At 34.3% G+C, this 27746-nt stretch overlaps 1 protein-coding gene across 1 annotated transcript; it reads right to left on the reverse strand.

Moving 5' to 3' along the window:
- On the reverse strand, positions 1-27649 carry LOC129800312 (N-acetyltransferase eco). The gene is made up of 4 exons (XM_055844601.1): positions 27522-27649; positions 27231-27451; positions 26977-27173; positions 1-2207 (listed from the first exon to the last, which is right to left on the reverse strand). The coding sequence occupies exons 2-4, from the start codon at positions 27433-27435 to the stop codon at positions 330-332; spliced, it is 2280 nt and encodes a 759-aa protein (XP_055700576.1). The 5' UTR covers positions 27436-27451; positions 27522-27649; the 3' UTR covers positions 1-329.
- Between the last annotated feature and the right edge of the window lie 97 nt (positions 27650-27746).

A 27746-nucleotide genomic window follows, 5' to 3' on the forward strand; every position in this document is an offset into this window, starting at 1 on the left:
TTTCTTTTTTCAAACAAATTTATTGAAAAAATAATACAAAAATCCACAAATACTCATATTGCTAAATAAGACAGTGAACTTTTTATTAGTTCTTGGACCCACTCGAATTAGCCTAAAAATTTCAAATGAGCTTTTAGAGAAATCCTAAGAAGTCTAAAGTATTTTTAAAAAAAAATATGGCAAAATTAATTGAACTTTTTTTGAGACTATATTTTCTTGCTATAGAGAGCACTTTTGAGTATGTAATAAAATACTTAGAGAGTACTTTTGAATGACACAAAGTTTTGAACGTTTTGAAATTAAAATTATCATTTTTATTTTGAGGAATTTTAGGGATAAACGAGAAAATCGACCCTTCCGGAGAGTTTTTGTGCAGTATTTCTGCCTGCTTCTGTGGGAGAACTGAAGGCAATTTGATCAAAAGTGAGAACATGGCCAAAGACAAAGTGAATCTGAACAGCTTTGAGAAGTTGTCTGGCAACTCCCTGACCCCTGAATGGCAATGCTGTCCAGAGTTTAAGGATGCCACAGTGAGCTGGGAAGGATTCCTCCGAGAAATAATCCACTCCATTGCGCTGAACGAGGCGATTGGCTGAGGAAATTGGTTCAGCCACGCAAACACCTACGATCTGTTGATAGGCCACAGCTAGGTAGGTGATGGCTTTAGGGGGAATGTCCTTGGGAAAAGCTCCCAATTCAGCATCAACAATTTCAATTAATTCCTTAACGCGACTGATCTTGGGCTTGGAATCTGTGTTCTGGACACAAATAACTCTGCCCTTTGGGCCCCATTCGGGTACATTGAGCACAACATTTTCCGTCTGCCAGCCACGGAAATTGATACAATTGAGCGCATTGTGGAAATCCTGATGGAGTTTTTCTTCTTCAGGCTCATGCATTGAATACACAAGATTGCACTCACTGCAGTATTTTGCTCCAAATTCCTTCTGTCCCGCATCAATTTGCATCTGTCCAGAGCCAATTGGTCTCCAGAGACGTTTCACCGGCCTCTTGCCATGCCCATCCTTGACATTTTCTTCTTGAGGTTGAAATTCTTTCTGAAATATCGGAAAAACCTTCTCGTTCGTCTTCTCTGTGACGGCAGTGCTATCTTCAGTTGTCAAATAAAACATCTCATCGAGAATCCTTGCAGCTTGAGCTTTGTGAGCTTCTGGTTCAGCAATGAATACCTTGAAAGTCTCTTCTGTGCACTTTTTATTGCTGATCAACAACTCCAAAATGGACTTTTGACGGCTAATGAGTGCCGGATCGGATGTTTTGTACGGTAAACGCTTCCTAAATTCCTCATCCGGATCACTCTGAATCTTCGCAATAATCCCATCGACTTCTGCCTCCTCCTCAGCTGTCAATTGATTAATAATGCTGTTTACCTCATTGCGTTCATCCCTGAAGGAATCCTGAATATCATCAAACATTCGCCTGATCTTCTTCCTCTTCTTCAGTGGCACCAAAGACAACTTCCCACGGTCCACAGTAGCTGACAAAGTATTTGTCAATTGGTACTTTTTGGTACGCTTGGTTCCAGTTTTGAAAAACTTCTTTGAACTAACGGGTACTTCCTCCTCACACATTTCCTCTTCCACCTCCTCCCCCTCCTCAACCTCTTCATCAGATTCTGATTCTCTACACAATGGCCGAGCCATTTCAATAGGATTCTGAGCCATCTTCAAAATCCTATTGACCCGTTCAATTTGACTCGTCGAAATCTGTTCTTTACCGTTCTCCTTCACTTTCTCCTCCGCCTTCTTTACAACTTTACTTTTCTTCTCCTGAGCTTTATGAATTGCCTTCAGCGATGGTTTTGTGATCTTATGCCTCACTCCCTTATTAATCAACCCAACTTTCTTCGCCCCCTTTGAATATCTCTTACCTGTGGTGGCTGCAGTATGCATAAACACTACCCGACGGTTGGTCTTTGTAACATCCGGCGTGTAGAAACGCAAAGGTGAAATGGCTGGGGGCTCAAAGGAAAGTGACGTCTTTGCTTTGGGATTCTCCCCATTCCATTCACCATCGGGCTTTGGAACCTTACCATTGGGACTCTGCTCTTCATTGTCACCGTTCCACTTAGCCAACCACTTCCGTGTCCCTTTCCCAGCCAAAGCTTGAGGTATTCCAATGTCTCCCAGAATTAGGGATTTCTTGAAAGAGATCCTGAGATCCCTACAGTAGTTCTGTTTATCCACCTGTCCAAACCATGAATAGATAAATGGGTTAATACAAAAATCGAAAAGGAAATTTCGAAATACTTTTCAAAATTTCGAGAAAACATCTTTACGATTGCAGCGTCAATAGCGTTAGTTTTGCAAGTCTATTATATTGTAAAACAAGGATGTGCTTAGAGAATCCGCCATGGTTTTTGTGTTACCTGCGTGGGGAAATTTTTAAATGCGAACAAAATCAACGAATATTGAATATTGGATAAACTTGATTTTCTAGGTAAAAATGAGCAATTATCCCTATACAGTAGACTCTCGCTTATCCGGTAACTTCTTGTCCGGGTGACATAAAAAAATCCGTGAGTCAGTTGAAGTTTAAAAAGTTTGTTGTATTTTTCTGTTTTGGAGGTTATGTTCGTTAAAGCAATGTGTCTCTATTCATGTATTTTCCGGAAAATTAATTTGTGATTTAAAGTAGATAATATATTATTATATGGGCCCTAAATTTTAAATCTCTTCCCTCTCTTTACCCACTTCACTCATTTCGGTCTTTTAGGACCAGATAATTCGGTCTCCGGAATCTTCACGTTTCAACCGATTTCAATAAACTTTTTATCTGATTCTTTGCATTAGAATTTTAACTCATTCTGGCTTGCAAACACCCGTGGTTGCAAGCACTTCTAAGGTGGCCTGTAAAAAACCTCAGCTACCATAAGCTTATCCGGGCTTATTACTGGTTTTTGTAATTAACATTACAATAATTCGACACACAATCTTATAGATAAACTATGATTTTTCGCACGTATTGTAATGATATTGTCAATTTTAATGTTTGTAAGTTTATGGACTGTTCCATATTGTTTAGCCCTAAACTATGAAAAAACTGCCATGGAATCTCAAAAACAAAATAGTTGTGCTATCAATCATGATGATACCTATCATTTACATCATTGATAAAATATGGATTTTGAGATGGGATACATAACATCGAAGTCACAAGTTTGAACATTCTGTACAGTTTGAAGAATTTTATCACCCCTTTTGAATACCTAATGACTCAATTTCGATAATTAGATTATATGATACAGACTAATTTTTTTCAATTCCCAATTAGTCTGCCTGAAAATGCCACCAAAAGAACACGCAAAGTTCCAAAAAATCCTCCGATTAACCTATTATTTAAACAAATTCTACGGTCTCTCACCATTTACCTACAATTTTACAGCAAGAAGATGTACTGTGTCACCTGCGGCTGTTGCATATTGTATTGTGATCATTTTATTTATGTTGTCCTTCTATCCAATTTATTGCATACCCTTATATCATACAATGATCAGTGAAAATTTTGAAGGAGATTTGGAATCCACTGTTGGAAAATCACAATCTGCAGTTGAATTTATTGCCGTGGTTTTAAATCAATGTGTTTATCTCTACTATAGAAAAGAACTTGTTGTATATTTCAACAGAAAAATTGCTTACGAGAAAAAAATTGTGCAACATTCACAAATTTTATACGAAAATGTACATTTTGTAGTCCAAATCGTAGCATCAGTAATTTTATTTTTTATCAAGTTTGCTGCAAATCATATGATGATTTACCAAGTACCATCAATGACAGTAACTAGATTCATAATCTTAACTATTTATTTAGTACCAAATGCTGTGATGACTTTAGCAGGTTGTAATTTCACAATAGAAGCCATTAGTTTGCGATATTTTGCAGCTCAAATTAATTTTATGCTAAGTAAAATGGTACAACAGCTTAAAACTTTACCCCAAACAACATCTGAAGCAAAGAAAATTGCCATTTCTTGTGAATTTAGTGATAAAATTGATCATCTTTTGGTTCTTCATTCGGAACTGAATGAAGTTGTAATTATGTTCAACAATCTAAATTCTTTTGTACTCCTACTATTTTTCATGTATAAGTTTGCTGAATTTCTTATTCCAGTATTTTTTGAGTATCTCGTTGCAATAGGTTTGTCCGTTACAGAAGTAAAAGTAAATTTATACATAAGTAGTACACTAATAATTATCTTTAGTGTTATGGAATCTGCAATGGCAACAATCTCTTGTAGTCAACTAATAAATGAGGTCATTGATAAATTTTTAAAACAAAGTATTCACCCTCTAAATCTCTTTCAAAATCGTAGATAGCAACTACAGGAAGAATATTGCATCAATTTCCTATTCAGAATGCTGATGACCGTCTGAAAGAAAGCATCAACAGATTCTCTATACAAATTCTTCAAGAAAAACGTCCAATTATCGTGTGTGGCATGTACAAAGTGGACAATTCTCTTCTCTACATTATGGCATCATCAATGACGAGCTATTTGATACTTTTGATACAATTTCAAATTGAAGGATCGAAATCGAAAATATAAAATGTAAAATGATCAACGTGTTTGACAATTCTTAATCCAGTTGATGGTGTAACAAGTAAATCTTCAATTTCTATGACATGCTGTCTTGCCCAAAAGTGAATGTTTTTGTGTTGAAATAACTATACAGTACACCAATGAATGCTTCAATATTTAATATTCTTCAAATCAATCCAAAAGTGGACCCTTCACCCTCTCCTTTCTGGAAAACACCTCAGGCAATTCTAACAATTCATTTAACGATATCCGATAAGAATTGGAATTCCTAATCTGACCACGGTAATCGGTCAGGATTGGCCAGGACAATCGGTCTTTGGGGTCTTTGCTCTTAAGAAATCTACAACGGTAATATGACAAATTCTGATATATCCACCCACGTCGAACATCAAGGAGTCCTGACAAGGAATATCTGTTTTTCAATTATCTGGTCTCATTTGTAGTCCACGTGACACAGCGTCGAATGTTTACGTTGATTACCTTATGTTATGCCCAACGCACAATAACTTTTGTTTGGTAAACATGTTTTTGACATTTCAATGAGAGTGAGTGAGATCTAGATCTAGTCATCTCGCTCATTCTCATGCGAAATTTTGAAAACATGTTTACAAACAAAAGTTATGCCCAGCGCACAATAACGTTTGTCTGTTAATATGTTTTCAAAATTTTCTATGAGAGTGAGCGAGATGACTAGATCTAGATCTCACTCACTCTCATTGAAATGTCAATAACATGTTTACAAAACAAAAGTTATTGTGCGTTGGACATTATTGTGCGCTGAGCATTAAGCTCTTCTTTTTAGTTTATAAACAAATACGTTAGACGAAGCTACAAATATCAGCACATGGAGGGAATTTAAGTTCGCGTAAAAACGGGATATCGTCGATTGGAACAGCAAACGTCATCATAAATCTGCGTGAAACACCACACAGCAATGCGTCATTTACAACAAATGCAGACACAAAGTAAATGCAGTTGACACAATTGCTGATCCAACCGACGATACCAGAATTTCAATATAACACTTCTGAGGTGTTTTCGAATCAGATCACCAGTTCCACGTCTGCCAAATCTCACAGCTCTTACAGACTTCCTACCGACAGTCCCGTGACGTTCAGACCTAAGACGTATCGGTTTCGGAACATTCTTACGTACACTTATATTTTTATTATAAATTATCTTACATCTTAGCAAAAAGATGGTAAGGATTAACCTATAGGGTAGGAGACAAAGGTGCTTGCTTTACAATTGCCCGAAAAATAAAACCATTTACATGTATACATCAATATCCTTCGATTTTCAAGCCACTATGAATGTTGTAATCTATACTCTGTAAAAAGCTTTTTCTCTAAATTCTAATCAATTAATTAACGCAAAACCAATATTCCAGCCGTAGGATAGAAAGTAACGTATTGTAACTTTCCAGGATGTATCTATATCACATTGCCATCCTTATTAATACATAATGACCAAATTTCGATAATGGAATTTTATGACACTGACTAATTTTTTTAATTCCCAATTAGTCTGCCTGAAAATGCCACCAAAGGAACACGCAAAGTTCCACAGTATTGTCCTATTAACGTATTGTTTAAACAAATTATACGGTCTTTCGCCATTTTCCTATAATTTTACAACAAGAACATGTACTGCATCATCCGTAGCTGTTGCACATTGTATTGTGAACATTTTATTTTTATTATTTTTCTATCCAACATTTTGTATCCCCTTATATTACGCAATGGTCAATGCAAATTTTGAAGGAAATTTAGAATCAACTGTTGGAACCACACAGGTTACAATTGAACTTATAGCAGTAATTTTAACGCAATGTGTTTATCTCTACTATAGAAAAGAACTTGTTGTATATTTCAACAGAAAAATTGCTTACGAGAAAAAAATTGTGCAATATTCACAAATTTTATATGGAAATGTATATTTTGCAGTCCAAAACGCAGCATCAATAATTTTATTTTTTATCAAGTTTGCTGCAAATCATATGATGATTTCCCAAATACCATCAATGACAGTAACTAGATTTATTATCTTGATTATTTATCTAGTACCAAATACAGTGATGACGATAGCAGGGTGTAATTTTACAATGGAAGTTATTACTTTACGATATTTTGCAGCTCAAATTAATTTTATGCTTTGTAAAATTGAACAACAACTAACAAACTTACCCCAAGCAACGTCTACGGCAAAGAAAACTGTAATTTATTGTAAAGCTAGTAAGGCAATTGATGAAATTTTGATTCTTCATTCAGAACTAAATGAAATCTTAGTAATGTTCAATAAAGTGCAATCTTTTGTACTATTGATATTTTTTATGAATAAGTTCGCTGAGCTTATTATTCCCATATTTTTTGTCTATCTTGCTGCAATTGGTCTGTCGAAAGTAGATATAGACACGAATGTATATATAAGTACTACACTAACAAATATCTTTAGTTTTCTGGAATTGAAAATGGCAACAATGTTTTGTGATCAACTGATTAATGAGGTTTTTAATTGCATTTATCTGAAATTATTTACAATCTCCTGCAAAATAACCATTAACTATCTAAATTTATTCCATATTTCTAGATTGCAACTACAGGAAAAATTTTGCATGAATTTCCTATTCAGAATGCTGATGATCGTCTTAAAGAAAGCATCAACAGATTCTCTGTACAAATTCTTCAAGAAAAGCGTCCAATTATCGTCTGTGGCATGTACAGAGTGGACAATTCACTTTTGTACATTATGGCATCATCAATGACAAGTTATTTGATCCTCTTGATACAATTTCAAATTGAAGCATTGTAATCGAAAATATAAAATGTAAAATGATCAACGTGTTTGACAATTCTTAGCCCAGTTGGATATCGTCGTTTGGAACAGCAAATGTCATAATCAATCTGCGTGAAGCACCACACAACGATGCGGCGTTTACAACAAATGCAGACACTAAGTAAATGAAGTTAGCATAGTAGCTGCTGATCCAACCGATGATGCGAGAATTTCAATATAACACTTCTGAGGTGTTATCGAATCAGGCCAGCAGTTGCACGTCTGCCAAATCTCACAGTCTTTACAGCAGAGGTCTGCAAAAACCGTTGAATCCGAATTAACGTCAAAATAAGTTTGTTATAGCACTGGTAAAAATAAAAGGTTCAAATTGACCCTTTTCAAAAGGATGGATCGTATTTCACCCTTTGAAAGGTTCACTTTTGTATCTCTTGAAATTTAGTATGCACATTTATCACGAATAATCATGTTTTATTGTAAACTTATTACTGATATCATATTTCTCTCATCTGAGCGAACACCAAAGACCACTTTTTCATTGTTTTTTTATTCGTTTATTCCGGAATTAAATAGATGTCAAAACCGTGACCCTTTCGAAGGGTACCTGGTGACCCTTTCAAAGAGTCAAATATGATCCATCCTTTGGAAAAGGGTCAATTTGACCCTTTTATTTTTACCAGTGAGTAGCGTTTTGACCATTGACGTACATGTTTCATTTGACGTTTATTCGGTTTCAACGGTTCTTGCACGCCTCTGCTTTATAGATTTCCTCCCGACAGACTCTAGACAGTGACCTGCTCTGTAGTATGGCTTTTTGTGCTCTGTGATTCAACTAAAACTCCTTCATATTAAACTAACCTATCTCAGTTTTTTAGACCTGTAGCCGTGACCTGTCCTAACACGGAATTTTGACCTAGTTCCTCTCCTCTTTTATTCTCTAGCCAACATTTTGGAGCGAGATGTCTCCTTCTTTAGGTATAACAATTGGTGGGAAAAGGCTGTCTGTCAGGGAAATCTTTCACTATCACTTTTTCAACTACGGACGATGTTCACATGATGGTGGTCAGACTGGGAATCGACAAGCCCTTTGGACACTTTTGGATAAGCCCTCAATGTATCACAGTTTGGAATAAATCTTTACTGCCTAATTATACAGGCTAAATATTCTCGAGAATCAGTCTAAACCTATTTGGCCTGATATTATCAACATGCGCTGAATAAACTCAAGACCGATATGTACAAGAAAAATCTGCAGTTGGCAAGTCTAGAGACCGGAACTATAATCATAAGGACAAGCTTCTATCGTTTTTATTGCGTTGCTATACATATGTTCGTCTTTGAGTATTAAGCCAAGCCATGCCTAAACGAGGATGCAAATCCGTCCCGTGGACAACTCATCCTTTTAGACAAGTCTTTGTCTTTCCATCATAGGCACAGTGGGCAATGGTCAGAGCTTGGCATTCGATTCAAACTCACAATCAGTAGAACCCTCTGCCGATCTATCCATCGGCAGACAGTCAGTATAGCGGTCTTCAAATAAGAGGTTTAGCCCAGTTCCCGACGGTCTCAAAATCCTAAATAGCAGCCAATTTTATTGAATTTTCACAATTTAATGGGTCATTTGTACTTAATAATCCAATCCTAAGTTAATTTTTTCCAAAAACTCTTGATTGTTGAAAAATTAGATCAGTTAAGCCATATGGCTCAGTCTCAGATCAGAAGCCCGTATATGGCTCAGGCTGTTGAGTGGAGTGTCACAGCTCGTGCAGTGGGCCGTTGTTTCACTCCACTTAAACTTTGGGTCCTCATATCCCCTCTGTAATACGGGCTTCAGACCTCCCTAAGCTTTAGTCATATGGCTTAACGTCTTTAGTATCTTATAAGTAAAGAATTTTTGGAAAGTTTGGACTTCAGATTGGATTATTAAAGGCAAATTATCAACTAAATCCTGAAAAACCAATAAAATTTATTACTTTTTAAGATCTTGAGACCGCCGAGAACTGGGCTAAACCTCTACTCTGAAGACCGCATAAAGCCCCGTGGCTTTACATGAGTCACACAAATTACGCATTGCTCTAAATTTCTTTACCTAAAAATCTCATTTAAAAAACTTTGATATAGAGAAGTATATTGCCTTCCAAGAAGTCTACAAGATATTCCCCTCGATTATTGAACCAGTTCGTTAAATTTGTCGAATATAACGTTCAAGCTAACCTATCGGTTTCGGAACATTCTTACGTACACTTATATTTTTAATATAAATTATCTTACATCTTAGCAAAAAGATAGTAAGGATTAACCTATAGGGTAGGAGACAAAGGTGCTTCCTTTACAATTATGCCCGAAAAATAAAACCATTTACAAGTATACATCAATACCCTTCGATATTCAAGCCACTATGAATGTTGTAATCTATACTCTGTCAAAAGCTTTTCCTTACGTCTATAAATGCTACGAGGGAGAGTTTTAACCAATTAATAAACGCAAAACCAATATTCCAGTCGTAGGATCAAAAACACATATTGAAACTTTCCAGGATGTCTCTATATATCACATTGCCATCCTTAATTAATACATAATGACCAAATTTCGATAATGGAATTTTATGACACTGACTCATTTTTTCAATTCCCAATTAGTCTGCCTGAAAATGCCACCAAAGGAACACGCAAAGTTCCACAGTATTGTCCTATTAACGTATTGTTTAAACAAATTATACGGTCTTTCGCCATTTTCCTACAATTTTACAACAAGAACATGTACTGCATCATCCGTAGCTGTTGCATATTGTATTGTGAACATTTTATTTTTATTATTTTTCTATCCAACATTTTGTATCCCCTTATATTACGCAATGGTCAATGCAAATTTTGAAGGAAATTTAGAATCAACTGTTGGAACCGCACAGGGTACAATTGAATTTATAGCAGTAATTTTAACGCAATGTGTTTATCTCTACTATAGAAAAGAAATTATTGTGTATTTCAACAGAAAAATTGCTTATGAGAAAAAAATTGAGAAATATTCACAAACATTATATGGAGGTATGCACTTTGTAATTCGATTAATAGTATTAATTGCCATATTTCTGCTTAAATTGTGCGCAAATCATATGACGATGTACATAATACCATCAATAACATTACCTATATTCATAATTTTAACTATTAATTTAGTACCAAATGCTGTGATGACTTTAGCAGGGTGTAATTTTACAATGGAAGTCATTACTTTGCGATATTTTGCAGCTCAAATTAATTTTATGCTTTGTAAAATTGGACAACAACTAACAAACTTACCCCAAACAACGTCTACGGCAAAGAAAACTGTAATTTATTGTAAAGCTAGTGAGGCAATTGATGAACTTTTGATTCTTCATTCAGAACTGAACGAAATCTTAGTAATGTTCAATAAAGTGCAATCTTTTGTACTATTACTATTTTTTATGAATAAGTTTGCTGAACTTATTATTCCCATATTTTTTGTCTATCTTGCTGCAATTGGTCTATCGATAGCAGATATAGAAACAAATGCATACATAAGTATTATACTAACAAATATCTTTAGTTTTCTGGAATTGAAAATGGCAACAATGTTTAGTGATCAACTGATTAATGAGGTTTCTAATTGCATTTATCTGAGATTATTTACATTCTCCTGCAAAATAACCATTAACTCTCTAAATTTATTCCATATTTGTAGATTGCAACTACAGGAAAAATTCTGCATGAATTTCCTATTCAGAATGCTGATGATCGTCTTAAAGAAAGCATCAACAGATTCTCTATACAAATTCTTCAAGAAAAACGTCCAATTATCGTCTGTGGCATGTACAGAGTGGACAATTCACTTTTGTACATTATGGCATCATCAATGACGAGCTATTTGATACTTTTGATACAATTTCAAATTGAAGCAAGAAAATCGGGAATATAAAATGTAAAACGTCGTAACTCAGTCTTTAAATCAACAATTCTCGTAATTTAATAGGGAAATACACAATTATACGAGCTGCTGATTTGGGTAACAAAAGTTACATGGAGATGAGCTCCCGACTCTGTTTCCCACCGATCCCAGTGTAAGCACAGTGTACGAATCTAAACCTTACGTGTTTGTTCGCCTGATTATTTTAAAGGAACATAGATTCCCAAAAAAACCTCGTGTAAAATATAAATTAAAGTTTAAATGAAATATTCACGGATATGACCTGGTACTTTTTCTCCTTTATTTTCCCCTCCGAAACGTCGTAGGAGAAAATAAAGGAGAAAAAGTACCAGGCCATATCCGTGCATATTTCATTCAAATATTCTACTGACCGTAAAGAAAAGATATAAATTAAAGGAAACAAATCAACAAGGTAAATCTTTTCCGTTCACAATTCGTGACAAGTAAGTTACAACAATTGCTGATCCAAGCGACGAATTGTTAACTTCGTTTGTTTTATTTTAAAAGAAAAAGAAAACATTGATCGTATTGCTTTATTTATTACGACGAATTTCCCATTACAAATGATCCCCATTATTAAGCTTGCACTAGACTCAAATAAAAGTGTTGTACATATGTATAAGGATGTCCAAATGTAAGATATTTTTTGATGGACCTCAATTAATCCTTGAGCTTAGATATTTTTGGCTAAAAATTGGTGAAATAGGCTTGCAGCATATACTGCGGTCCGGAAAGAGTTAAGCCGAAAGACCGCTTAACGTAATTATAATCAAAATAAAATGATCAAATTACGTTTCCATTTTTTTCTGACTAAGCTGTCTCTATATACTGAGAAACGGCTTAGATAGTGGGAAACTGATGTAAATTTAATTCAATAATTATTTTGATTATTTTGATATTTTGGGATACCGGTGTCCCTATAGATCTCAAAGGCTTAAGTCGTAAGTGTGTTTAGGACATAAAGAGTTATCAACTTCCGGTCATCAGTGGCCCCTAATTAAAATACATTATCTCCAGACATTTTTTCTGTTCCGTCCCACCCCTTCCTGCTCCGCCAAAAGCATTTTTTTTATTTCGAAAACGGCTTCAACACGATTTCTTTTATTTTCGGATATGTTTTGGAAGTAGGGTCGAATGAACACCTCTTCGACAGAGAACCTCTATTGACACTTTTGTAAAAATGTTGAAATTTATTTAATGTATCTAATAAAATGTAAGTAATATGGCGTTTTTTTCATTGATCTACGTTTTTCGATAAGGATAAGTGTTCAAATTTCGTATTTCAAATGGTACAGAGTAGGGTGTCAATAGGCCTGACACGAGTTCTTAAAGTGTCAATAAGTGTTCCTTTCATCCTAATCAAGGTAAAACTTTCATAGATGCACATTTTATGACGGAAAAATTTCGACATTGAATTTTCGAAAAAGTTTAATCTAATCACTCCGTCCGGAGGGCACATTTTTCATTCGATTTACTTAAATTTGTATTTTTTTAGAAAGATCTTGAAATTTCCAATCCGGCCACATCGGTCCCAATTATAGTAATGAATTAGTAAAATACTTATAATGGGTTTATTTTTTTTATTTTTATATTTAAGCTTTTTACCAGGCTAGAGCTCAAACAATAAAAGATAATACTTTTCGGTGACCCCCCTCCCAAATAAGTAAATATTATCTCGAGACGTTTTTCCCTCTCGTTCCCCTCACACACCTCCTTCCCCTTTCAATCCATGTCGTTTTTGGTTTATTTCGAAAACAGCTCAGACGATTTCTGTTATTTTCGAATATATTTTGGAGGTAGTCCAGATGCACATTTCGTCCATACATACCTCTGACCGAAAAAGTTGTCGACATCAATTTTTTTACGGTCAAAGTTTAACCACTCCGGTGAGTCCGGAGGGCCCTATTTTCAATAGATTTGCTTAATTTTGGATTTTTTAACGTCAATTTTCTAAGATTGCCTGATTCACAGAGATGGATCGTAAAGTCAACTATTCGGGGATAAAAAGAGGACATTTCGACTCGAATAATTTTGCTTCCACTGATCCATATTAGTTATCTAGGCCTATATTTTCGTCAGATACAACAGTGATCTCCAACGGTGTTTCAAGGTCAAATGTAAAACTTGGGTTCATTTTAAAATTATTATTATAAATTTAATTATTACGTTTAATTATTTATTAACCGAAAATCAGTAGTAATTCAATTTTCAAAATTTTGATTAAGTTTGAAGTTGACCCGATTCAATTCAAAATATCTTTGAAATTGAATTCAACTGTTGAGAATTTCACAAGCTCTAACACCAATCCATTAACTTTTATCTTAATTCAATTAATTAATTTTATATAAGATCGTGAGATAGTAAACTAAATTATCATTTATCCAGTTCAGTAGTCTATTGAACAATGTCAGTGAAGAAGGAACTAAATTTTCATCTTTTTGCCCTTATATCCTACTACACAAATAAAGTATTCGGAATCTTTCCATTTTCTTACAATTATTCAGCAAGAAGTTTTCAAAAATCTACTTTATCTGTTCTCTACAGCTTAAGTGTAGTAATTTTTATGTCTTACTTTTATCCCATGTACTGTGTAACATTCTATTTTCAAATGCTTAATAGAAATTTCAGAGGTACTTTAGAGACATACGTAGGAACAATACAATCTACATTTGAATTTGTAGTGTTAATTCTTACAAATTGCGTCTATTTGTACCACAAAAACGATATTGTTGATTATTTAAACTTAAAAATTTCCTATGGCGAAAAAATTGTGAAACTTTCACAAAAATGTGATAGAAAAATTAATTTTCTCACGATGATTCTAATATCAATTTTCACTTTCATTGTGAAATTAATTATGGATACTTTATTAATAATTTTCCAACCAATAATGCAAGAAACTGATAAAAAAATGCTATTTGCAATTTATCTAATTCCAAATACAGTAACAACTCTAATAGGATGTTCTTTTTGCTTAGAAGTTATCTCTCTGCAATTTTTTGCATATCAGATAAATTCATCATTGCTGAAGATAGCACACTGCATAAGTAGTTTATCTAACATAAATTCCAATGCAAAGAAAATGATTTATTGTTGCCATTTGAGCGATAAAGTAGATGAACTTTTAATCCTTCATTCGGAATTAAATGACATTTTGCTCAAGTTCAATAATCATCAAAATCCCGTCTTAATTCTTTACCACTTCAATAAATTTGTTGAAATAACAATTCCACTGTTCTTTGAGTACTCAGTGCTAACAGGCTCATCAGAAACTACACCAACATTGGATATGTATGCAAGTGCTACGCTTATAAACCTGATAGGATTCTTTGAACTTGCCATTACTGCAGTGTTCTGTGATCAATTAATAAAAGAGGTTAATATTATAAAAATCCTCTTCAAAATTGTGTAACATTAAATTAATCATTTCTATTAATTGAAATTAGATGGAAAGAACTGGAAGAATTTTGCATGAATTTCCTGTTCAGAATGCTGATGATCGTCTTAAGGAAAGCATTAACAAATTTTCTCTACAAATTCTTCAAGAAAAACGTCCAATTATCGTCTGCGGCATGTACAGAGTGGATAATTCTCTTCTCTACATTATGACATCATCAATAACAAGCTATTTAATACTTTTGATACAATTTCATATAGAAGGGATTTGAAATACAAAACTTATGCTAAATAGATAATATTCATCATAAAAACATGTTACAAGAAAAGAACGCATTTTTCGATGATTTTAAAAATCCTTTCGGGGGTGCTATCTTGTGTTTTTAAGAGCTGCTGTCGATACAGTTTGAACTTAAAGCAGTAATTGCCATAAAACGGATGTGAAAAGAGATAAAGGATAAGACAATTTAAAAAGACCAGTGATAAACCCAGATAAGCTTATGGTAGCTGAGATTATTTACAGGCGACTTCGAAAAGCGTGTAACTCAAGGTGTTTGCAACTCGGAATGCTTGAAAATTCGATTGTGAGTTGAATTTTGGGGGTAAAGAATCGCATCAAGCCAATTTATTCGATTTCGATGGCCGAGAACCCTTTCAACTCACAATTAAATTTTCACGCATTCCGAGTTGCACGCATTCCGAGTTGCACGCATTTCAAGGTCACCTGCCAAGAATCTCAGCTACACCGAGAAAAATTTGGATGGTATTTTCTACAAATCGTGTCTTTAAATTCTACTGTCTCAAAAGATAGTAGAAAATACCATCCTCCATAGAAATTTTCCTTTAGAATCTACCATCTTGACATTTTAAATTTTACTATTCTATGGATAGTAAATTTTAATAGCCGGATGGTAAAATCTACTATCCTCCTTTAGATTTTACCTTGGCCTCTCTTAGATTCTAATATCTGGATAGTAAATTTTACTGGCCGCATATTAGATGTTAGAATTTAACTGGAGGACAGTAAATTTTAACGGAGGATAGTAATTTGGATTGAAATTACTATCCAAGCCAGTAAAATTTGCCATCCTGCTGTTAGAATTTCATTTTGGAATATCGTGTGTGCCGATGCAACGGTTCCCGATATGCTTTGAATACATATAGCTATTCGTGGCGCAGCTGGAAGATGCTCGACTGTCATCACAAAGGTCGCGTGTTCAAATCTCGGCGTAGTCATCAATGTTGGAAAAAGATTTTCACGCATCAAAATGGCTTGAAATACAGAGATTGTTATCCAAGAAGGGCCCCAAGCTCTCAAATAATGGCTAAAAATTAATGGAAATATGGAAAAATAAATTTTTCCGACATTTTTCGTTCTAATATCCGGCTAGTAAAATTTACTATCCTGCCAGTAAAATTTACCATCCGGCTAGTAAAATCTAATATCCGGGATATTAGAATTTACCATCCGGTTATTAGAATTTACTATCCATGCAATAGATTCTACAATTTTTGACAGTCCGATTTAATATCTCGTTTGCTGGGTGACTTTTTTACTATCCGGCCATTAGAATTTTGTATGGAGGATGGTAAATTTTACCATCCACATTTTTCTCGGTGTACCACAAGCTTATCTGGGATTATCACTGGTTTGTCTTATTGGCCCTGTTTTCATATTTACTCAAATTCCATAATCGTTTTCTTTTGAAGCCTGTGCTCCACAATTTGTTTTTGTCACAAAAAGACTAACTCTTTTCCGTAAGTTTCTCACGACGCTTTTTTTATTTTTTTTTATAATTCTTTTAATTTCATGTTTTTTTTATTTTTAAACGCTCTCTAAAATCGTGTGAAAAATACCCACAGCGCTAACAAAAACCATACCTAGAATCGTTTGCAAAACACGCACAGCGCAAGCATAAAACGCTATCCGAAATCGTGTTTAAAACACGCACAGCACGATCATAAAATAGTTAAGAATGCGCTTAAAAATACGCACAGATCAATCATAAAACGACTAAGAATGCTCTTAAAATCACGCACAGCTCAATCGTAAAACGTTTAAGACTGCGCTTAAAAATACGCACAGACCAATCATAAAACGTTTAAGAATGCGCTTAAAATCACGCACAGCTCAATCGTAAAATGGTTGAAAATGCGCTTAAAATCACGCACAGCTCAATCGTAAAACGGTTAAAATGCGCTTGAAATCACGCACAGCTCAATCGTTAATCGGTTAAAAATTCTCTTAAAATCACGCACAGCTCAATCGTAAAACGGTTAAAAATGCGCTTAAGATCACGCACAGCTCAATAGTAAGACGGATAAAAATTCGCTTAAAATTACGCAGAGCTCAATCATGGAACGGTTTTAAGCGTAATCTTAACCGTTTGTTATTGAGCCGTGCGTGATTTTAAGCGCATTCTTAACCGATTTACGATTGAGTTGTGCATGATTTTATGCGCATTTACCGTTTTATGATCGAGCTGTGCGTGATTTTAGGCGAAATTACCGTTCTATGATTGAGCTGTGCGTGATTTTAAGCGCAATATTAACCTTTTCTGCTTAAGCTGTTTTTGTTTTAGAGCGAGTAATAAACGTTTTATGCTTAAGCTGTGCGTGTTTGTAGGCGGAATATGAACCGTATTGTATTTGATCTGTGCGTTTTTTAAGCGGAATATCAACCGTTTTGTGCTTAAGCTATTTGTGTTTTTAGGCGCAATTTTAACCGTTTTATGCTTAAGCTCTTTGTGTTTTTAAGCGGAATAATAATCGTTTTATGCTTAAACTGTGCGTGATTTTTAAGCTTAATATTAATCGTTTTGTGCTTAAGATGTGCGTGTTTTTACGCGAATTATCTGCCCGTTCATGCTTGATGTAAGCATATTCTCAGCACAATCTTGCCCGTCTTATGCTTGAGCTGAGTATTTTCATCACAATTTTATTTAACAAATAGAGATAAAACCTTAAAAATAGATCAATTTCATAACTGAAAATAGCAACGGACCTTCTAAAATGTGAAAATTTTTTATGCATATTATATCGTAATCCATACAATATTTATATAGTTTGGAATAGAATTGACAATAAATGTTATTATCGTAATAATTATAGTGATTCACTTAAAAAGTGCAGTTTCATTTCATTTACAAAACATAATCTTTACCTTGCACTTCAAAAAAATATATCGACAGTCATTACCATTCAATTTAATACAGTAAATTTTTATATGTTTCACGAAAATTTAATAAATTTCATGAAAATTTCATAAATTTAATGAAAAAAAACATTTAAAAAACGAATGTGACAATGACAACAATCGTAAGAGTACTTTTCGAGATATCCCTAAAAAACATGTTTTTTGGTCACCCTTTAACGGTTTAGACAATAAATTGCACGGTTTCGTATATAAATAAATAAATTGTACTATCGTATTTGTCGTACCAAAATTAGGTAATATGCAAAGTTTCATAAAGAAATTTATTCCGATGGCCCGAGTACTTTCCTTGTCACGGTAATTTTGTCCTCCGAAAAGATCTTTTAAGATCTTTTAAGAGTTTAACTCTTTCGTCTCCTATGGAACTCTGGGTACTCTGAAAGAAATAATTTGCAAAAGGGTGTAAAAGGGTGCAAAAATCGATTAATTTTGGAGATGAATTTAGAATTAAACGAAAAATTTGCAATTGGGTGCAAAAATTTGCAATTTAGCAAATATTTGCCAATTATTGCCTCCCTTTGTAAATTTTTGCAAATTTTTACCTCCGAATGAGCACTATAGTAGCGCAATCTGTGGTGAAACACTACAAATAGAATTTAGCATTCTTGTCTGCCGCATTAACACAAAATCGACGTACACATACTCTCAATGAAAATGTTAATTGCACTTTTCAATTTTCACTCCACTACCACCGTAGACACTTTTTTTTTTAGAAACTGTTCACTTTATCTATTATTTACCTAATTTATTAGCAAATTTTGCCCATTTTTGCGCATTTAAACACTCACATTTGCAAGAATTTTTGTCGTCGGACTATTACTGAATGAACCATCCAACATGTCAAAAATTTTTGCATTGGGATGCAACCTCGCGAACAAATCCTTCAAATATTTCACTATTTAGGTCTTTTCGTCACAAAATATTTGTCACATAACACTCCATAGACCTGAGCAAACTTCTGAACCACAAAATTTCATTTTCCCAAAAAAATGTTTGTCAATTTTCCTGCAAAACACTGCTCAATTTTCACCTTATTTCTGTCGGCACCGTGTTTTTGTGAATCACAACACAAATCTCTAACGTTGGAGCTTTTCCTCCCATTTTCCACTATTATATTTATTGAGAAAACACGCGAAAACTATCACCACTTTGCGAATTAACAGCACTGTGAATTATTATTTTGTCTGCCATTTGACAATTCTGTGAGCGACACTGGAACTGGAAGCCACTGGAAATTGCTTATTTTGCCGCGTGCAAAATGGCAAACTTTTGCACCCTTTTGCATCCTTTTACAAAACAAAGTTTATTGAATTCGAATTGACCAAAAAATCGATTGAAATTAATCGATTTTTGCAAAAAAGTCGATTGGAGCCAGGGTTACTACCCTTTTTGGTTAATTACATGGAGTAGGTGTTCTCCTTTTGCATCCTTTTGCAAATTATTTTTTTCAGAGTACCCATGGAAACAACAATTTTTTTTAGACTATCTAGAATCGATAAAAATCCGATTCTTCTCGATAATTACAAACTATAAGGATGTCCAAATCTAGGATATTTTTTGCAGGATCCCAATTAACTCCTGAGCTTAGATATTTTTGGTCAAAAATCGTGAATTTTCGATTTTCTGCTTCCTTGCAGATATCGTGACTTTTTTCATATTTCTAGACCAGAATAAGGAAAAACCTCTCGGGGCCAATAAGTATGATAACTAACAATTACATAAATTCGAAAAACATTTTTTTCTTAAATTTTCAAAAAAAACTGTTCAAACTTTATGGGTACTCTCGTCCCCAAAAATTTAGAGGTCAAATGTAAGGTTATCCCGCCAATGCCCGCCATTTGCTTTTTGACACCAACCTGGTAAGAAAATTTCAAGCGGGAGCGATATTTTTGCAAATATGGCCGATAATTTTGACATTTGGCAGCGAGGGAGATTGTTTTCAGGGAAGTTTTTCCTATTCTTCCTGATTTTGGTGAATTCTGATTGTCCAGGAAGTGTCTTTTATGCTTTTGAGAAAGCATAATGTGTCTACAATAATATCGTGTTGAAAGAAATGTGTTTTAAAGTGTTTTTGTGTGAAATATGTTGAGGAATCTGTTGGCAAGCAGGAATTTGGTGTAGAGCCCGGCGCACAGAGGGTTTCGGCGGCGGCGCCAGAAGTTTTAAAATGGTTCAGCGGCGGCTGGCGCGCCGGCGCGCCAGCCGAAGCAGTTGGCGGCGGCGCGCCAAGCGCGCCGATTTTTTTCTTCATTTTATTAACACTAAACCTACCAAGCCCGGTCAAATTGACCTTTTGGACATATATCTAATATTTACGTAGACTAGACGTTCAATTGCCACTACCTTAAGTGCATGACTTTTCTTAATATGTCCATATGATATATTTTTGAGTATTTGTTTTTTATTTTGTTTTGTCCTTTTCGAGAAACTTTTTCATGTGCTCTACCTACCACGACCGGTCAATTTGACCGATTTGACATAGGTAATCACCTACTATATACTATCACCTACTTTCACTCTTGGATATTTTAGAGAGGCCCCTAGAGTCCATTTCATCTATTTACAGCAAAGAGAACCAACCCCTCCCTCCCCCGTTAGTAAAAGATCAGTCAGAAGGGAAGAATTCGTTCTGATTTATTTTTTGACCAAAGTAATAGAACTAGCCACTCAGAATGTTCTGACAACCCCCCCAAAAGTTAATGCAAGGAATCCAAATACAATATGGATTTTCTTTTCATCCCACTCCTTCACCTCCAGAAACCATTCTTTTGGAAATATCTCAAAAACTAATTCATCGATTCCTTTCATTTTTGGATATGTTTTAGACGGACATTTCGTTCTCAGACACTAATTCTCTCTGAAAATTCCTTCAGGGGTTTTGCAAGGTCAGTGGTCAATTGGTACTTAGGAATCAAATCAATGCTTAGGAAATTGGATTTTCGACGGATTTGGGCAAAATTTCATTTATTTTGAGAGATCTAAAAATCTTGTATAAGCCTAAAGCACTTTTATTCAGTTTTAGAATATTATAGAACAACTAAAATAGTTTAAAAATACTGACCTTGAAATGAACTAGACTTTGTGAAAAACTTATGAAAAAACCGTTATAATTTGTGTTTTTTGATAGGGTTTTTACCTAAAAGAAAAGAATAGATCCTTATCTACGCGAAGTATTCTAAAAATTAAGGATCAAAATTGTGAATTAGTTAAGAATTTCACGTACCTATATTTTGTTAACACTAAACCTACCGAGATTTTTCTATACCTATTCCTACCATACCCGGTCAAATTGACCGATACTGATGAATGCTATCAGAGACAATACTATCACCTACTTTCAGTCTGGGATGATTTAGGGAGGCCCCTAGAGTCCATTTCATCTATTTACAGCAAAGAGAACCAACCCCTCCCTCCCCCTTAGTAAAAAATCAGTCAGAGGGAAGAATTTTTTTCTGAATTATTTTTTGGCCAAAATAATAGAGGTAGCCACTCAAAATGTTCTGACAACCCCCCCAAAAGTTAATACAAGGAATCCAAATACAATATGGATTTTCTACTCATCCCACTCCATCGCCTCCAGAAACCACTCTTTTGGAAATATCTCAAAAACTAATTCATCGATTCCTTTCATTTTTGGATATGTTTTAGAGGTAGTCAAGGCGGACATTTCGTCCTTAGGCACCAATACTCCCCAAAACTTCTTTCTTTCAAGATCATTAAAAAAAATTAAAAAAAAAAGAGCAGTACTTTATTAAAAGCGGTCAGTAAAAAATGAAAAGCGGTCAGCAAGAAATTAAACATGATCAGTAAAAAGTAAAAAGTGATCAGTGAAAAATAAAATATGGTCAGTAAAAAATTAAAAATAAACAGTAAAAAATACAATTTGATCAGTAGAAAATCAAAAGTGGTCAGTAGAAAATAAAGTGGCCAGTAAAAAATTAAAAATTAGCAATTAATAATAAAATGTGGTGAGTAAAAGATAAAAAGTGGCGAGTAAAAAACTACTATTGATTGGTTAAAAAAAAATAAAATTTGATCAGTAGAAAATAAAATGTTATAAATAGAAAATAAAAAGTGGTCAGTAAAAAATTAACAATGTTCAGTAAAAAATTAAAAATTATCAGTAAAAAATAAAATTTGATCAGTAAAAAATAAAGAGTGATCAGTAAAAAATAATAAGTGGTCAGTTAAAAATTTAAAATGAGCAGTAGAAAATAACATTTGATTGGTAGAAAATAAAGTGGTCAATAAAAAGTTCAATAAAAAACAACAAGTGGTCAACAAGAAATTGAAAATATTCAATTCCGTAAGAAATTGGTCAGCAAAAATTAAAAATGTGCAGTAAAAAATAAAATGTGGTCAGAAAACATAAAAAATGGACAATAAAAAATAAAAAGTGGTCAATAAAAAAATAAAAATGAGCAGTAATTTTCTTTATTTTCAAGTGAAATTTCGCAAATCTTGAGCCTAAAGGAGACTTTAATAGGGTGTAAAGTATGAGGCCTCTATCTCTCATAGTTTCCAAGGGTTTGCGGAATCTTTGTTTTTTTCCATTTTGTTTTTTTCCAATTTTTCTTTGGAATCTTTGTCTTCGGTAACCTTTGTTTTTTGGAAACTTTGTCTTTGGAAATCTTGTCTTTTATATATTTTAAACAAATATATTTTATTAAATAAAATAATGATATCACAATGGTGTTTTTTGAAGTTTTTAGTTTCGTCCTTCAGGTCAAAGGGAAATTTTCTGTGTTTTGGAAAGCTGTCAGAATCGTCTGTCGGGTCGGGCCAAAGGAAAATTTTGTTTTGGGAAATTTTTAGTTTCGTTATTTAGGGCAAAGGGAAATTTTCTGTGTTTTGGGAATTTACCAGTATCATCTGTCGGGGCAAAGGGAAATTCTCTGTTTTGGAAAATTTTTAGTCTCGTCCTTTGGAACAAGGGTGTTTTGGGAAGTTAACAGTATAACCTATCGGGACGAAAGGAAATTTTCTGTTTTTGGGAGGTTTTTAGTTTCATACTTTGGGGCAAATGGAAATTTTTTGAGAAAAAGGAAATTTTTGGAAATTTATAAAATATACTTGTGCAAAATTTGTTACAGACAAAATTTCTGAAAATTGTGAAAAATGTATGAAAGACAACATTTCCAAAGACAAAGTTTTCAAAAAACAAAAGTTACCGAAGACAAAGATTCCAAAGGGGGAATCTTTGGGAAAAACAAAAGTGTAAATAACAAAATGGAAAAAACGAAGATTCCCGATCCCGAAGGAAATGCACCACTATAAACTGATTTAGGATTATCACTGGCCGCTGACCAATTTATATTTTTTACTGACCAATTATAATTTTTTACTGACCAAATTTAATTTTTTACTGACCACTCTTAATTTTTTACTGACCTCTTTTAATTTTATGTTGACCACAATTCGTTTTTTACTGACCACTTTTAATATTTTACTGACCATATTTTATTTATCACTGATCACTTTTACTTTTTTGCTGATCAATTTTGATTTTCTAATGATCAAATTTTATTTTTTAGTGACCAATTTTTATTTTCTACTGCTTGTTTTTAATTTTTTACTCACCAAATTGTATTTTTTACAGACCACTTTTAATTTTTTACTGACCAATTTTAATTCTTTACTGACCACTTTTAATTTTTTACTGACCACATTTAATTTTTTACTGTTCATTTTTAATTTTTTACTGGCCAATTTTTATTTTTTACTGACCACTTTTCATTTTGTACTGACCAATTTTTATTTTTTACTGCTCGTTTTTAATTTTTTACTGACTGATTTTTATTTTTTACCAACCACTTAATTTTTTACTGACCTCTTTTAATTTTTTGCTGACAAATTTTTATTTTTTACTGCTCCTTTTTAATTTTTTGCAGACCACTTTTTAGTTTTTACTGCTTTTTTAATTTTTTTGCTGCTCATTTTTAATTTTTTGCTGATCAACTCGAATATATCTACTGATCAATTCGAAGTTTTTACTGACCAAATTTAATCTTTTACTGACAAAATTGAAAATTTTTGCTGATTATTTCGAATTATTTGCTGATCAAATTTGATTTTCTGCTGACCACTTTTGACTTTTTACTGACCATTTGGTTTTTGCCAAAAAAAAAAAATATTGAAATTATGGACCCTTTTTTGGAATATTTTCCTTACAATGAACATCAATATTGACTAAATTAAAATATATTTGTCGTTAAGAAATAGAAAAAAAGATCTTCGACAAAGTAGTAGGTAAAGAAGTAAATTTCCTATCGAAATATATAAACTAGATCATTTTTCCATTTTCGTGAGCAAAATGTAACAACTTATGCCATGCTTTGACACTACCCCAGCAAATTTTTGGAAACTCCACAAAATCATCTCATAGAAAATTGCTCGAAAATAACATTTTTTAGATAGGGGAAGTGCTTATAATTTTGGACAGTCTGCTTATAAGCATCGAAGTTCCAAGTTTGAAGTTCGATATTTTCTATACTAATTGACATTTCTTGTTACTCTCTTTTCAGAAGGGTTGTTTAGAAACTTAGCAAACTATTTATCGTCTTATTTTTATTAAAATTAGTTTTAATACGTTTAAAAATGAATTGATATGTAGAGATGAATTTGACTCTTATTTTGGACAACTTGTTTATTAATTTGTCCAACTTGGCTGTAAATTTGGACAGCTAATCCACCTCAACAGGATGCCCATTGTTCTTCATTTGATGAACCAATCTTACCAAGTCCTCTTCCTGTTCATGTAAGGGAAACGTAGAATGTCACATGAAGCTCGGAAACTTTCCATATCATTCATTAAAGTGAGTTGACTTCGATACTCCAAGTACGTGCGGAGTCGCTCATTCCCTGACCTTCCCGGGAGCCTTTCAAGGCATTTTTCGCTACATCTCTTTCGTAGAGATGATGCTCCTTTGTTTCTCCAGGCATTTGTCCAACCTAGTCATCACAAAAGCTAAAACTTCACGAAATTTCGTGAGAAAAACACCTGTCCAAAATAAGAACCATCACCTCACTGGTGAATGTCTTAAAAAATTTCCCATTTTTAACACGAAAAATATAATTCACAAGGCAAATCTCACTTCAGGTCAAATGTACAAATCATCAGTAACGTGAATCAACACAATATTCAATGAATATTCAATAATATCACTCAAAAACAGCGAACAAACTTTGTTAGTACTTCACCAAAACTAAATAAGACTGAAGTAAGCCACGAAGTTCTGTCATATTTCTCGTAAGCAATTGCTCACACTGAATTTTCAACAAAGCAATTTCAACTCAAATCATATTCAAATTTTAACGTATTTAGTGTTAAAATCTTTCAAAAAGAACAAATATTTAGATAGAATTAATTATTCATCAAATATTGGAATAAAAATCCATCATTTTAATCAATTTATTTTTAGTGTCCAATGTTATCCTCAAAGTGTCCAAAATAAGAAACTGGACAAAATTATGAGCCTTTCCCCTAGAGGAAAATGATCTTCAGTAAAGTTCTATAGCGTTAAATTTTCTATAAGAATCTTCTAATTACATATCACTCGGGTTTGCATAAAACGCATAAACAAAAAAAAACAATCTGAAAAACAAAAAATTATGTTAAACAAAAAAAGAACAGTCTGAAAAACAAAAAAACAAAAATTTATGTAAAAAAATAAAGTTGCAGTGTGGCGCCTACTGGCGCTGCGCCGAGTTATTCTTGGCGGCGCGCTCGGCGGCGCGCCTCAAAAATTTTTAGGCGGCGGCGGCTAAGAAAAAAGTTTGGCGGCGCGCTAAAAACGGCTAACAGTCGGCACGCGCCGGGCTCTAATTTGGTGTCTTCTTCACCACTTCCTGGACATCCCACAAGATACTGGTCAATAATTCACCTTGTTTTAGTGATCAACATTGTAAACGAGTCATTTGACACGCAAAAATTATTCACAAAATTGATATTATTAGCTTTTGGAAAATTCAAGTTTGTCTCCTTTTCGTTCTTTTGGGGACGAGAGTACCCATGAGTTTTCCAATTTCCCAGAGGCGGAAAATATTCTTTCTCTACAAAAGTATCATATTTGACCACTAAGACTTACAATAAAGTGAGTTTTACTGAAATTCGTTCGCTGGATATGTTGTGGTCCGGAAAGAGTAAACCATTGCCACGCCTAAAGGCCAAAGGGTCAGAGATAAAGACTGAGACCTTTGAAGGACACCCTGGGACCATAACTGTTTTGCATTTTTTTTTTTAATTTCCAGATATGTCTTAGAGATTGTCCTGGCGGACATTTTGTCCTGATACGAAAATCCCTTTGAAACATTCCTAATACCGGTTTTCAAGGTCAAAGGTCAAAAAAGCTCTAAAGGGCGCATTTCTCAATCGAATTGTCTCATGTTTGGGCTCGTTGGAAAGGCCTTAGAATTCCTGACAGGTCTAAACCGATTCCAATTGCTTATAAACCGGTTACGAACCGGTTATGAACGGCAATTGTTCCGGTTATGGAACCGGTTATGTGGAACCGATTATGAGCCGCAATAGTATTTATTCTGAAATTCAATTCGCCTAATTTATTTCAGGCGATCTTTTGAGTGATTTTCAAATCGGTTGTGAATCGGTAAATTATGCGAAAGTCCTTTTGAGGCATGCCATCTAAGTCACGAGTCCGAGCATTTCGCAAAGTATGCGATGCTTTGGCGCCCATTTTAATTACAGCGCCACTAGCGGCGAATGACCAAGTCGATGGTTTTGAAAACTGTAAGCTTAACACCCGGAACACCTGAGAATTTGTATTTAATTCTAGAAATCTTACAAAACCTCTCTTGCCAGTCAGTCATATCTTACGTACTACAATGCTCATAAACATTGTGTCTTCATTATAGTCTCAAATAAAAGTTTCCTGGTCATTTTAATATAAAATTATCAAGAAATTGCACACACGCACAATTTTTGGAATCAAATTTCAAATCTTCCAGAACGGAAAGGTCAGAAATCAAGTCAGCACAAAAAAATCACACATTGCAAAAAAAAACTGCCGCGTGATGAAATTCGAAACCGAATATTTGATAAAGCACTTACCTCCGGCGTCTTCATTGATGCTTCCGGACAATTTTCTTTGTCTTTTTCCTGTAGATCTTCGGAATTGAAAGACTTCAGCAGATCTGGAATCTTTGAGGCTTGATCAGAAATGACGGAGCTTATGTTGGATGCCTCGTCAATGTCCGGAGAGGTTGACTTCACCCGCAGAATATTGCGAAAACTGCACTTTAGTCCGTCTGAAAACCAAGATGGATTAGCAACAGGGAAAAAAGCTTCCTTGCTGGGATCTTTACCATTTGCTAAGTCTTCCTCCTCCACAGGACTGTATCGAATGGGGCTCATCGGACCCAAATCCGAGTCCTCGTCAACAGTGAGGCACATATTGGCAGTGTTGCATCGACCGAAGAGGGATCTCTTCCTCTCCGACATCTGAGGCGTTGGAGTATGGCGACTTCCGCGGGAAGAGTCCGCCACAGGCTTCTCCGGAGTCACTTCCATGGCATCTAGAGACTTTCTGCAATTTTAAAAGGACTTCTCTAACTGCTCCATACAAATTGGGACATTAAATTAATCTCTGAACTTACCTAGTTCAATATGAGCTGTCTTTTATTAAGAAAACCCACAAAATTTCACTCGAAATTCAACAAAATCAAACGCTCAGAAACAATAAAATTTAAGGTTATGTGATTTGAAACGTCAGAATTACGCGCAATTCTCATCCTTTGGATAAATTTCCCCTCCATGGATAAAACCCCTGCAAAAAAAGCCAACGCAACATAACCTCAAAAGTAAATAATTCTCCAAAAAAT

The sequence above is a fragment of the Phlebotomus papatasi genome, chromosome 2 (assembly GCF_024763615.1).
Source record: "Phlebotomus papatasi isolate M1 chromosome 2, Ppap_2.1, whole genome shotgun sequence".
Lineage (NCBI taxonomy): Eukaryota > Metazoa > Arthropoda > Insecta > Diptera > Psychodidae > Phlebotomus > Phlebotomus papatasi.